This window comes from Scatophagus argus, chromosome 20, assembly GCF_020382885.2.
Source record: "Scatophagus argus isolate fScaArg1 chromosome 20, fScaArg1.pri, whole genome shotgun sequence".
Lineage (NCBI taxonomy): Eukaryota > Metazoa > Chordata > Actinopteri > Scatophagidae > Scatophagus > Scatophagus argus.
Genome location: NC_058512.1, coordinates 20581053 through 20594529, shown reverse-complemented (window position 1 = coordinate 20594529; position 13477 = coordinate 20581053). Strand labels below are relative to the sequence as shown.

General features: G+C 43.2%; 1 protein-coding gene across 1 annotated transcript; it reads right to left on the bottom strand.

Moving 5' to 3' along the window:
- Nucleotides 1-3236: 3236 nt before the first annotated feature.
- Nucleotides 3237-10490, bottom strand: LOC124052114. The gene is made up of 9 exons (XM_046376040.1): nucleotides 7957-10490; nucleotides 7713-7803; nucleotides 7158-7605; nucleotides 5902-6070; nucleotides 5574-5791; nucleotides 5352-5423; nucleotides 5095-5261; nucleotides 4472-4711; nucleotides 3237-4367 (listed from the first exon to the last, which is right to left on the bottom strand). The coding sequence occupies exons 1-9, from the start codon at nucleotides 8133-8135 to the stop codon at nucleotides 3237-3239; spliced, it is 2715 nt and encodes a 904-aa protein (XP_046231996.1). The 5' UTR covers nucleotides 8136-10490.
- Nucleotides 10491-13477: the final 2987 nt, after the last annotated feature.

Here is a 13477-nt window from a genome sequence, read left to right as displayed (position 1 = left end):
CTATTCACTAAACTCGCTCACCCACCAAAATCACCAGTGTCATCTGCATTACAAAATATTCCAAAGTTGTGCTACCTTAAGCACTGCCACATTTTTAGATTTGATGAAGTTGGCATTTGAAATTCTTTTTTTTTATTATTTATTTGTTTTTTCAATCAACAATCAATGACAACTATTCCACAAAATAAACTTATTTAACTGGAGGTTGAGGTGGAACTTAAAGTTTGGTCTGATTAATATGGTAATTTATTTTTTATTTCTTCAACTATGTTAACCTTTTCTTTTGAACCAATACACATATTTATCTTCCTTTTCTTGTTTTGTTTGTATGAAACACACATTGATTATTTTTCTTCTCCCTCATCTTTAACTTTATGCCTGGAATGAAGCTTCTTGGGGATGAAAAAGAAATGCACTTGCTTAGCCTTAGGATTTCTTTTCTTGAGACACTTGGACTTGGATAAGTGACCCCTATGGCCCACGTGGGCTGTTTGGGGACCCTGCACTTCAGTGCTGGCCAGAGAGTGCAAATACAGGCTGGCTGATGTTCCTGAGTTTATCTGTTTCTCCTTGTTTTCCACTGGCTTCCCACTCTTCATCATTTCTGCAGTTGTATCTCTTTCAGTGTGCTCTGCTCCCTTGTCTGTCTTCAAGTTGTCAGCACCCACTTGTATATCTGTGTGTTCTACTGTCTTGTCTGTGTCCGTCACTTCTGCTGTCTTGTCTGTGTGTCCTGCTGTCTTGTCTGTGTCCACCACCTCTGCTGTCTGGTCTGTGTCTTTGTGTCCTGCAGTCTTGTCTATGTTCAATACCTCTGCTGTCTTGTCTATGTGTTTGTGTTCTGCTGCCTTGTCTGCATCCATCCCCTCTGCTGTCTCAGCTGTGTGTCCTGCTGTTTTTTTCCTTGACCATCACCTCTGTTGTCTTGTCTGTGCAAGTGTGTGTGTGTGTGTGTGTTCTGTTGTCTTGTCTGTGTCCATCACCTCTACTATCTTGTTTGTGTGAAAATGTCAATACAGTTGTAATAAAAAGAACAGAAAATAACAATTACTGCTGTTGAACATGATTTTTTTTTATTTTAATGAATGAACAAGTAAACTGGGATCTTCTGTTTTCAACAGGACTGACACGAGGTAGGCAATTAGAAAATCGAAACAGCCATCAAAATGAACAGTGTGGCATAACCAAATAAACATTTACTTGACTTGCAACTTAAGTAGACCTACATTATTTCTTACATTTTGTGAAAGACATAATATATTTAAAATGATATGGTATTCTTTCTTCAACTATGTTAACTTTGTTTTTTGAACCAACACGCACATTTATCTTCCTTTTCTTGTTTTCTTTTGTATGAAACACACTGATGATTTTCCTTCTTCCTCATCTTCAACTTTATGCCTTGAACGAAGCTTCATGGGGCTGAAAAAGGTACGCACTCGCTTTGCCTGAGGATTTCTTTTCTTGAGACACTTGGACTTGGATAAGTGACCCCTATGGCCCATGTGGGCTCTTTGGGGACCCTGCACCGCAGCGCTGTCCGGAGAATGCAACAGCAGGCTGGCTGATGTTCCTGAGTTTATCTGTTTCTCCCTGTTTTCCATTGGCTTCCCACTCTCCATCACCTCTGCAGTTGTGTCTCTTTCAGTGTGCTCTGCTCCCTTGTCTGTCTTCAGGTTGTCAGCACCACCTTGCATATCTGTCTGTTCTGCTGTTTTGTCTGTGTATGTGTCTGTGTGTCCTGCTGTCTTGTCTATGTCCAATATCTCTGCTGTCTTGTCTGTGGCCATCACTTTTGCTGACTTTTCTGCATCCATCACCTCTGTTGTCTTGTTTGTGTGTCCTGCTGTCTTGTCTGTGTCTATCACCTCTGCTGTCTTGTCTGTGTGTTCTGCTGTCTTGTCTTTGTGTCCTGTTGCCTTGTCTACATCCGTCACCTCTGCTGCCTTGTCTGTGTGCCCTGCTGTCTTGTCTGTGTCCATCACCTCTGCTGTCTTGTCTGTGTGTCCTGCTGCCTTGTCTCTGTCTGTGTGTCCTGCTGTCTTGTCTGTGTCCACCACCTCAACTGTATTATCTGTGCTTGTATGTTGTGCTGTCTTGTCTGTGTTTTCTGTTGTCTTGTCCGTGTCCATCACCTCCACTGTTTTGTCTGTGTCTGTGTGTTCTGCTGTCTTGTCTGTGTCTGTGTGTCCAACTGCCATGTATGTATCCATCACCTCTGCTGTCTTGTCTGTGTGTCCTGCTGTCTTGTCTGTATTCATCACCTCTGCTGTCTTGTTTGTGTCTATGTGTCCTGCTGTCTTGTCTGTGTCCAACACCTCCACTGCTTTGTCTGTGTCTGTGTATTCTGCTGTCTTGTCTGTGTCTGTGTGTCCTGCTGACATGTATGTATCCATCACCTCTGCCGTCTTGTTTGTGTTTTCTGCTGTTTTGTATGTGTCCATTACTTTTGCTGACTTGTCTGTGTGTTCTTCCGTATTGTCTGTGTCCATCACCTCTGCTCTTTTGCCTGTGTTCTCTGCTGTTTTGTCTGCGTCCATCTCCTCTGCATTCTTGTCTGTCTCCATGTTAGCAACTGCTGCCTGTTTCTCCATCTGGACTACATGTTTGTCTGTCCCTATACATTCTGCTGTGGTTCCAGCATCTGTCGAATGTGCTGCCTTTTCTTTTTCCATTTCTTCTGCCGCTTTTTTATTCTTTATCTGTTCTTCTGTCATAGAATGCCCTTTTTTCAGGTATGTGGACTTGAACTGTCTTTTTTGGCCCTTAAAGTCTTCTGTGGGCTGAGTGACAGGAGTAGAGGATAATAATGCAGTGTGCGGAATGGAAGAAGCTCCAGGATTGGTGTGTGTCTCAATAGAGTGTACGGGTGTATTTTTGTTGTCTTTCTTGTTGTCATGTTTTTGTGAAATATCTGTTGTCTCATCTTCACTGGATGATGAACTGGTTGTGACATCAACATCTGCTCGTTCAGTCACTCTCAAAATGTGGGGCAGTCGTGGATCAGCGGTTAGGGTGTTGGACCCGTAACCGGTGGATCGCTGGTTCGATTCCCCGTCCCGGTGTCCATGGCTGAGGTACCCTTGAGCAAGGTACCTAACCCCCACTGCTCCCCGGGCGCTGCACGCGGTCGCCCACTGCCCCGGGTTTGCTGTGTGTGTGTGCACGTCACTTGGGTGGGTTAAATGCAGAGCACAAATTTCGTTGGAGTGAGTTCCCTCCAATGACAAAATATGTCACTTTGTCATTCCAAGGAATGCGTTTGTTGGTCCTGTGCAATTTGAAGCGCTGCTTCCCTCCTCACTGCTTTGTCCCCTGTCACCTTCCTCTTGAGGGCTTCCACAGCCTTGAGTGCCAACGCCTTCATTGTCTGATCTGTCAGTGTGTTTCTGTGTAATGCCTGACCCTGACTCATCTATTGACGAGTCACTACAGTCTGATGAACTGTCCTCAAACTGTTTATCCACAGTCACTGGTGCATTTAAGGGACTGTCCTCCTCACTTACAACAACCTGTCTTCTCTTCTTTGGTGAGGACCGTCTTGTCTTCATCAGCATGAACTCACTGCACCCTGAACTGCTGGTTTCTTCTGCAGTGCTTGATGACTTGCAGCTTTCCCCCTTGCTTCTCCTCTTTTGTTTGCTTAAGACCGTGTTTCTTGTGGCTTTATTATCCTGCCTCACTCTTGCCCTCCCCTGTCTTCTCTCGTCCTTCCATCCTTGGTCCTCTGAATGGCTTGAATTGCAGCTTTCCTCCTTACTGCTTCTTTTTTCTTCTAGCACCTTACTTAGGGACAGCTTTCTTCTAACTAGTCTCTCTTTCCTCACTCCTGCACTCTCATTTCGTCTCCTCTTCTCCTTCCATCCTTGGTCCTCTGAATTGCTTGATAAATTGCAGCTTTCCTCCTTGCTCCTCTTCTTTGGTACTTGCTTCTTACTTTGGATCCTCTTTCTTATAATGTGACTCTTCTGTTTTGATGCTTCCCTCTCCTTTACCATTCTCCTCTTTTGTACTGGCTGCTCACTTAGGACCTTCTTTCTTTTAGCTTGACTATCCTCCCTCATTCCTGCTCTCTCCGTTCCTCTCCTTTCCAAATCCTCCTCAGTACCAGTGTCCTTGTGTCCTAGGTCCTCCTCTTCGGTACTTTCTGAACCATCCGTACCCATTTCAAAAGTCAGTTCTGTCTGTCCAGTCTGTTCTCCAGTCCAATTTGTCTTGCAGTTTTGCAAAAGGGCAAAGACAATGTCCTTGCGTGTCTGGAAAGCCTCATTGAAATTCAGGTCTACCTCACAGAACTTGTCTGCAATAGAGTGGCACATCATCCGGCCGACACTAACTTTTTTGCTTTCCTTCAAGGATCTCCCAATCTACAACAACATGTACAACATGCAACAACAAGAACACGAATGGTGAACCTTGGCTGTAGTAGTGCATACACAATGTCCTGAAAATATTAAAATCAATGACTCACACAAATGATAATGCTGCTCCGGATGAGAGAGAAGGTTGGTGTTCCTGGCAGGCCGAAGTCTGTCCAGCAGCGCTGAAAGGCTTCCATTATGTCCTTATATGGCCCCCCATTGCTGTTGGAGAATAGAAGGTCTCCACCAGTGTGGCAGCGGTAGATAAATTTGTTTAACCACATGTATTCTGTTTTGGTCAGGGGAACTTGCGCATGACCAAATGTGTCCCGGGTTTTGTGCAGTTTAACCTGTGAAAGAAATAAGCAATGTCAGTCATGTGTCCATCTCAACATAAACATAATGAAATTGTAATTACTAAACATAAACATAATGAAATTGTAATTAATAAGAAAGATGGGAGATTGGCCCTTAACCAAAGGAGGATGTGACAGCCAGGGAATTGGACCTCCCAAAAAGATCTGAAGCAGCTTCTTGATAGACATAGACATTTGGTAGATATGCTATTGTTTTTCAACGTTTACAGGAAAAAAATTAACTTAGATTAGATAAAGGAATCCAACCTCATGTAAAAAAAATAATGTATCCATGGCATACCTGGATTCAGCTGACACACTACAGTCCTCCAGAGTGAAGTGTAGGTAGGTATGCCACAACATTGGCATGTACTTACCCCAATTATCCGCCGCTGTGAGGCATCACACTCTGCAGAGCTGACCTCCTCAGTTGTCATGTTGGCAACAACACCTGTCCTGTGGCCAGTGATGCAAACAATGAACCCTCCTAGCAAACCATAGAACCTGTCGAGCTTGTCCTTATTTGGCTTTTGCATCAGACTTGCTGTGAAGCATAGGGATACTGTTGTGAGGAAAGTCACACACTGCTCTGTTTCCATGTGAACTTGTTCAAAGTCACTCCCACCATACTTACAGAGAGTTTCTGGTATCGCCTTCTGTGCCTTTCGAAGAAAGACAATGATGTGTGTGGGCTTCACAAGCAAACCTGGAAGACATTCAGAGGCAATTTGTCATGTTCATTTCAATTGTTTGGATTCAGTTACTTGGTGCAGCTATGGAAAAAGAGATACTTTGTAAAAGGGGGAAGGAGAGACAGAGCAAATAAAAAGGCATAGCAAAGACTTGTGGGACGCACTTGACTTTCTGATGCGCACAGCTTGTCTGTGGGTCTGTAAATCCTTCCGGGGTGATTTTGCCAGGGTCTGCAGCATGAATAGGGCTCTCTCTAAACGTTTGCGGGGAGCTTTCACCTCAGGAAGTTGTGCCTCTAACAAAAACTTCAGAAAGCCTCGAACATTGCCAATGATGATAAGCTGCGTAGTGACCACATGCCTCTTCAGGCTTGATACCCATCTAATAGTGACACCAAAGTGGGACAATTGATGATCACAATGCAAACATTGGAAGGGTCATCTGGCAATATTAAAATTATATATGGAAATTGAGTTTGTGAAATTACTTACTCAAGAAACCGCTTTCTGTTGCTCAGAAAAGACATAACCAAGTCTGGGACTTTTGAGTCTGCCATGAATATGGCCCATTGGCGAACGTGGGTCACTCGCTGCCTGGCATTTTCTGCCTGTCTCTTGCCTGGACCGGTAATGCGCTGAAACCAGGTGTTCAAAAGCCTCTCTGTGTAACAGGTAATGAAATAAATTAGTGAAAATTAGCTGCATTATGTTTAGAAGTTGCTGTAAACTACTGGTCATATTGGCATAGCAAGATAAGATTTTTCTTTATTGATCCCCAAATTCGCCACCAAACAACACTAACAGGTAAAACTATATACACTGTTCAACAACAACAACACTAAAATAACACATTCTAGATCTGAATGAATGAAATATTCTTATTAAATACTTTGTTCTTTACATAGTTGAATGTGCTGACAACAAAATCACAAAAATTATCAATGGAAATCAAATTTATTAACCCATGGAGGTCTGGATTTGGAGTCACACTCAAAATTAAAGTGGAAAAACACACTACAGACTGATCCACCTTTGATGTAATGTCCTTAAAACAAGTAAAAATGAGGCTCAGTAGTGTGTGTGGCCTTCATGTGCCTGTATGACCTCCCTACAACGCCTGGGCATGCTCCTGATGAGGTGGCGGATGGTCTCCAGAGGGATCTCCTCCCAGACCTGGACTAAAGCATCTGCCAACTCCTGGACAGTCTGTGGTGCAACGTGGCGTTGGTGGATGGAGCGACACAGCAAACCTTCTTGTCACAGCTCGCATTGATGTGCCATCCTGGATGAGCTGCACTACCTGAGCTACTTGTGTGGGTTGTAGACTCCGTTTCATACCTACCACTAGAGTGAAAGCACCGCCAGCATTCAAAAGTGACCAAAACATCAGCCAGAACACATAGGAACTGAGAAGTGGTCTGTGGTCACCACCTGCAGAACCACTCCTTTATTGGGGGTGTCTTGCTAATTGCCTGTAATTTACACCTGCTGTCTCTTCCATTTGCACAACAGCATGTGAAATTGATTGTCTATCAGTGTTGCTTTAAGTGGACAGTTTGATTTCACAGAAGTATGATTGACTTGGAGTTACATTGTGTTAAGTGTTCCCTTTAATTTTTGAGCAGTGTATATATAACTATACATTAGGTCTCCTAGTCATGAAAGCATGTGCTAAACAAATTGTAAATAAGAGAGGCAAAGAATAGAATGCATAAAGAATACATAGAAGTGTATCAAGTATTACATACCAAAGCGGGGCAATTTACTCGTGGCTAGTGCCGTTGGTGCCCTCTCATACTTCTTCCGAGGTGGAGGCATCTCAGAAATGGGAGGAGATGGTGGAGCTGTGTTAGCATTAGAATATGCCAACAGCTTTTTCTTCAAGTGACGGACTTTGAGGCGGAGAGTGGAACATTCCCTACACTTTGTGACAGGTGAATGGCTTTGACAGGAGGCAACAGACGTACTGGGGCCTGGGTCGTCCTCTCCTGTTTCACCATTCTGCTGTGATGAACTGTCTTCCTCCCCGCTTCTCCCCTTTTCCTCATCTTCCTCCTCACTGCTAGAGAGGCTGGAGTGATTCAGGTCCAGTGTGCTGACCATAGCTGGTTGGGGATTGGATGTTCTCAGCCGCCTCAGGGCTTTTAATTTGGCCTTCTGTTTGGCTTGGCGAACAATCCCATTGTACTGATCCCTCTGGAATTACAAGTGAATTTCATATTGAGAATACTTTAGCACAGCAGTAAAGGCATACATTTCACATGTCCATTTACAGTAACTTTTGAAGTAAAAAGGATGTTAACCTTAATTTCATGGTGCACATTTTCAAGATGTTTGTCCAGTCGTGCAAAGTTTCTGCCTTTGCAAACCGGACAGTCCAGTCGACCGGAATGACTGAAATGCAAAAGGTATAAAACATTTTTTAAAATAATAATGATTAAAAAAACTATACACCAACTTTTTACCAAAATATATTTCAGGCTGAAAAGGTATGCAGCAACTAATTGCACTTTAATGGAACATATTCTTAACTTAATGTGAACTCACATAGCCGAGGCATAATTCAGGATCAGCCTCAATTCATTTTTATTGGCGAGTTTGTGGAACTTGAGGCAGTGTTGGCGCAAAGCAGAATATGGCACCAGGCACAATGGACAGAGGATTTGTCTCTTCGGCATGTCTTTCTGTAAGACGACAGCAAAATTATACAATACAGCTGATGTCATTCCATGTGAAATTATTAATTGCACAGCAAATTTTGCTTTATTTAGTACAAATAACTAGTGATTAATACATGGGCTTTGTAAATATTTAGTACACAGAAGAAAGAAGAAGGTCCGACAGGCAAGGGTCAAATGTAGGTGAATAGGCTTGTTGTAATATGACTCCTGACCAGTTTCTCAAAGCACTTCATGATGATAAGTGTAAGTGCCATTGGCTGGTAGTCATTGGGCAGCTGGCGTTAGTCTTCTTCGGTATTCAAAGATTCAAGATTCAAAGATTCAAAGCTTTTATTGTCATATGCACAGTAAGGAAACAGGTTTCCCTGTACAATGAAATTCTTACTTTGCTGTCCACTGTGAATGCCATTAAAAGTTAAGGAATACTAAAAGAATAGAATAATTTAACAAAACAGGCAATTTGAGAAGAACAGTAAACATAAAATATAAAGTAAATATAAAATATAAACTATGAATAAGTAAGGTAAAAGTAATATATGTACAAGAATGTGCATGTGTGCTACATCGGCTGTTGTGCAAAATTCAGCAGAATGAATAATTGTGCAAAAACTGACACAAGGTAAACAGCATGGTACATGTGCAAATATTGAATGGTAAGGTGCAATTACTGTGTTACTGAATGTGAGCTGTCAGTATGTGCAAGGGTATAGTCCATTGTTACAGACTCCTGTCAGCTGTTGAGGAGTCTGGTGGTCCTGCACTTCACACTCCTGTACCTCTGGCCCAAGGGGAGGAGAGTGAACAGACTTTGTTGAGGGTGGGTGGGATCCTTGATGATGGAGGCAGCTCTCCTGCAGACTCTGGTAGATGCTCTGCAAAGAGGGCAGAGGAGTCCTGGTGATCTTAGATGCAGTCTTCACCACTCTCTGCATCCGTTTGCGGTCTATGACAGCAGAGCTGCCGTACCACACGGCGATGCTGCTGAGCTTTCTTCACAAGCTGTGTGGTGTTGAATTGCCAGGTGAGGTCCTCGATGACGTGCACCCCCAGATACTTAAAGCTGCTCAAAGAGTATCCTGATGTAGTCGTCTTTATTCTCCAGTTGAGAGAGGGAGATGTGCAGTGCTGCAGCAACAGCATCTGAAGTGGACCTGTTGGGTCGGTAGGTGTACTGCAGGGGGTCCAGTGTGTCCGGGATGCTGCTCTGAATATGGGCCAGCAACACTGTCTCAAAGCACTTCATTATGATTGGAGCGTGTGCTACTGGCCTATAGTCATTTAGGCGGAGGGGGGTTGTTCTTAGGGAGGGGGATGATGGTAGTGGTCTTCAAGCAGGAGGAGACAGTTCTCTGGCTGAGGAAGATGTTAAATAAGGAGGTGAGAATGTCAGCTGGTGTGCACATGCTCTCCTCAGGGATTTGTTCACCTGGGCTGACAAGATGTCGTCTTGTCAGGACGTCTGCAACACTGATGATACTGGAGCTCCTCCTGTAGTCCATGATGTGCTGCAAGCCCTGCCACATGTGCCCAGATTCAGCAGTGGAATAGAAACCATCCAGCTTCTCTCTGTACTGCCTCATGGCTGCTGTGATGGTTTTTCTCAGGCTGTACTTCGCTGCTTTGTACTCAGTCTCATTGCCAGATGTAAATGCAGTGGAGCGAGCACGCAGCATATGACGTACTTGACTGTTTATCCAGGACTTCTGGTTGGGAAACTTCCTGACTTGTATATTGGGCATGATATTATCCACACAAGATAATATCAAGGAGCATAATCCTATACACTCCTATACACTCCTCCAGAGTGTCTGCAGTTTTAAACACATCCCAGGATGTGATTGTTTGAGTCTTTGTCTGTAGGCTGGATACAGAAACAAAGATATGTGGTCCGAGTGTCCGAAGTAGGGGCAGGGTGTGGCCCTGTATGCACCCCTTACGTTGGTGTATATGTGATCCAAAGTACTCTTATCACGGGTGGGGATGTCTACGTGCTGGCAGTATTTGGGAAATACAGTCCGTAGATTACACTGATTAAAGTCACCAGCAGCACCATCAGGGTGGGCAGTCTCTAGTGCAGTGATGACATCATGGAGCTTGCCGAGTGCTGCTGCAGGGTTGGGTCACGGAGGAAATTAAACAGCGGCCAGAAACACAGATGTAAACTCCATTGGAAGGTAATAGGGATGGCACTTAAGCATCAAAATCTCCACATCAGGTGAACAGTGTTTATGAACAATCACACTACGTGCTGTTGACAAACACACACACACCTCCCCCTTTTGCCTTACCGGAGGCTGCTGTCCAGTCTCCTCGGTGAGCAATGGTGACAATGCACTTGCAGTTTTCCCGACCAAAAAAGAAAAGTGAAAGATATAAAAATAGGATAAACAAAAACAAAATAAGTATAAATCTAAAAATACAAGTATCTACGTGTGTGAAACAATATATACATTGTATATAAAAAAGTGTGTCCATCACAGTGCAGAGTTTAACAGTTTGTTTGGTGAGAGGGAAAGTCCAGGATAATCCTTACTTTGGACAACATCCTCCTCTCAGACACCACTGTCACAGAGTCCAGTTCCTCTCAACATGACTGGCCTTCTTAATGATTCTGTTAAGTCTGTTAGTGTCCCTCACCCTCGGGCAGCTGCCCAAGCAGGCAACAGCATATGTGATGGCACTGGACACCACCAACTCATAGAACATCCTCAGCATCATCCTGCAGATGTTGAAGGACCTCAGCCGCCTCAGAAAATAGAGGTGGCTCTGGCCCTTTCTGTAAACAGTGTCCACATTCTTGCACCAGTCAAGTTTGTGGTCCAAGTACACCCCCAAGTATTTGTACTCTTCCACCACCTCCACAGTGGCCCCTTTGATGTTGATAGGGGTCACTGGAGCCTTAGTCCTCCTCAGGTCCACCACCAGTTCCTTGGTCTTTGTCACATTGAGCTGTAGGTGTTTTTTCCCACTCCATGTGACAAAGTTGTCCACTATCGTCCTGTACTCTCTCTTATCCCCCCCAGTAATACACCCAACCACTGCAGAGTCATCAGAAAATTTCTGAAGATGGCAGGTCTCTGTGCAGTGCTTAAAGTCTGTGGTGTAGATAGTGAAGAGGAAGGGAGAGAGGACGGTCGACTGTGGAGCCCCGGTGTTGCTAATCACTTCATCTGACAAGCAGTACTTCAGGTGTATATACTGCGGTCTGCCCGTCAAATAGTCTGCAATCCAGGACACCAGTGGGGCGTCCACCTGCATTTTTGCTGAGTCATCACTTGCGTGTGACTAGTTGTTTCGTTTGCTGAGTCATCCCTTATGTGGTGGTTCATCCTGGTGTGCTGACCCCTCCTCATGTCGTCCTCCACCATTTTGGTTGTAGTTTCCCCACTCACCATTCTGGTTGTAGTTCCTCCACTCATGTGGCCATCCGCCATCTTAATTGTAGTCAGCCACTAGCTTGTTGTTAGCTGCTATGTTGTTAGCCGCTATCTTGCTAACCGCCATTTTGTTTGTTTTTAGCCACTAGCTCGTTAGCCGCTACCTGGCTAGCTTGTTAGCCTCCATACTGTTGTTATCATCTCTCCCTCTGACACACACCCATACACACACACACACACACACACACACTCCTGTATATATGCACACCTATGTATAAATATACTCTTGCTGCTGTACCTGTGTTATCCCTAGTTAATAGTTAATGTGTGTTGATAAAACTTAGATTATAATAGTTTTATTACAAAGTGATACTTATCTATGGATGGTTGTTGCTGGTTAATAAATCCTGTTATAGTTTAACCTGTCGTTGTCTGTGATTATTGTGTATGTACTTGTAATAACAGCTGAATTCATGACAGCCAGTGCTCGGATTCATCCTTCACAATTTTAAGAGACTGTTTTTCCTATTAATTAATTTGGCTATTGGTCCCTGGTGACAGGGTGGTGCCCCGATATTTATGTGTATTAAGCATACACTGATTTTACTTTAATGATTATTTCCCATAATCATTGACTCTTTGCCAATAACCAAATTGCTCCTACTAAGTCGCACAACAGTTGTTTAACTTGAATGTTTTTGTGATGATGATGTCAGAGACTTCAAAGCCATCTGTGAAAATGTCTTTGTTGTTTTACTTCAATTGTTCTTCTGATGATGATCTCAGACACTTCAAAGCCATCTGTGAAAATGTTGTTGACTGTTGTTTAAGTTCAGTGGGACTTGTGATGATGATTTAAAACACATCAAGGCCATCTGTGAAAATGTTGTTGACTGTTGTTTAACTTCAATGTTACTTGTGACGATGATGTCAGACACTTCAAAGCCATCTGTGAAAATGTCTTTTCTGTTATAGACCATCCAAGTCGTAAGTGACTATGAAGTCGAAAACTTCAAAGCCATCTGTGAGAATGTCGTTGACTGGTATAGAAATTCAATGTTATTGGTGATGATGATGCCTGAGACTTCAATGCAATCTGTGACAATGTCTTTAGACTGTCATAGAAATTCAAACTTATTCGTAATGGTGATGTCAGAGACTTCAATGCAATCTGTGAAAATGGCTTCAGATGTCAAGAACGTCCAAGTTATGGGTGACTATGAAGTCTGAGACTTCAGTTCAATCTGTGAAAAAGTTGTCGTCATAAAACGTCAAAGTTATCGGTGTCCATGATGTCAGAGACTTCAGAGCGATCTGTGAAAATGTATTTGACTGTGATTTAACTTCAATGTTATTTGTGATGATGATAACAGAGACTCCAAAGCCATGTGTTAAAATGTCGTTGACTGTTATAGAAGGTTCAAGTTATGGGTGATGATGAAGTAAGAGACTTCAAAGCCATCTGTGAAAATGTCTTTGACTGTCATAGAAATTCAAACTCATTGGTAATGGTGATGTCAGAGACTTCAAAGCAATCTGTGAAAATGGCTTCAGATGTCAAGAACGTCCAAGTTATGAGTGACTATTAAGTAAGAGAATTCAGAGCCATCTGTTAAAATGTCGTTGACTGTTATAGAACGTTCAAGTTATGGGTGATGATGAAGTCAGAGACTTCAAAGCCATGTGTGAAAATGTTGGTGACTGTTGTTTAACTTCAATGGTACTTGTGATGATGAACTCAAACACTTCAAAGCCATGTGTGAAAATGTCTTTGACTGTTATAGACCGTCCAAGTCGTAAGTGACCATGAAGTCGGAAACTTCAAAACCATCTGTGAAAACGTCTTTGGATGTAAAGTACATCCACGTTATGGGTGACTATGAAATCTGAGACTTCACTTCCATCTATGAAAAAGTCGTCGTCATAAAACGTCAAAGTTATCGGTGTCCATGATGTCTGAGACTTCAAAGCCATGTGTGAAAATGTATTTGACTGTTATTTAACTTGAAT

Bases quoted from the DNA above. Each gene is read 5' to 3' on its own strand.
- LOC124052114 (XM_046376040.1), bottom strand. From the start codon at position 8,135: ATGACATCAGCTGTATTGTATAATTTTGCTGTCGTCTTACAGAAAGAC. The intron at 7,606-7,712 runs GTTAACATCCTT...TTGTAATTCCAG, and splicing joins ATGTGCACCATGAAATTAAG to AGGGATCAGTACAATGGGAT. The intron at 5,424-5,573 runs GTGCGTCCCACA...AATGTCTTCCAG, and splicing joins TGTGCGCATCAGAAAGTCAA to GTTTGCTTGTGAAGCCCACA.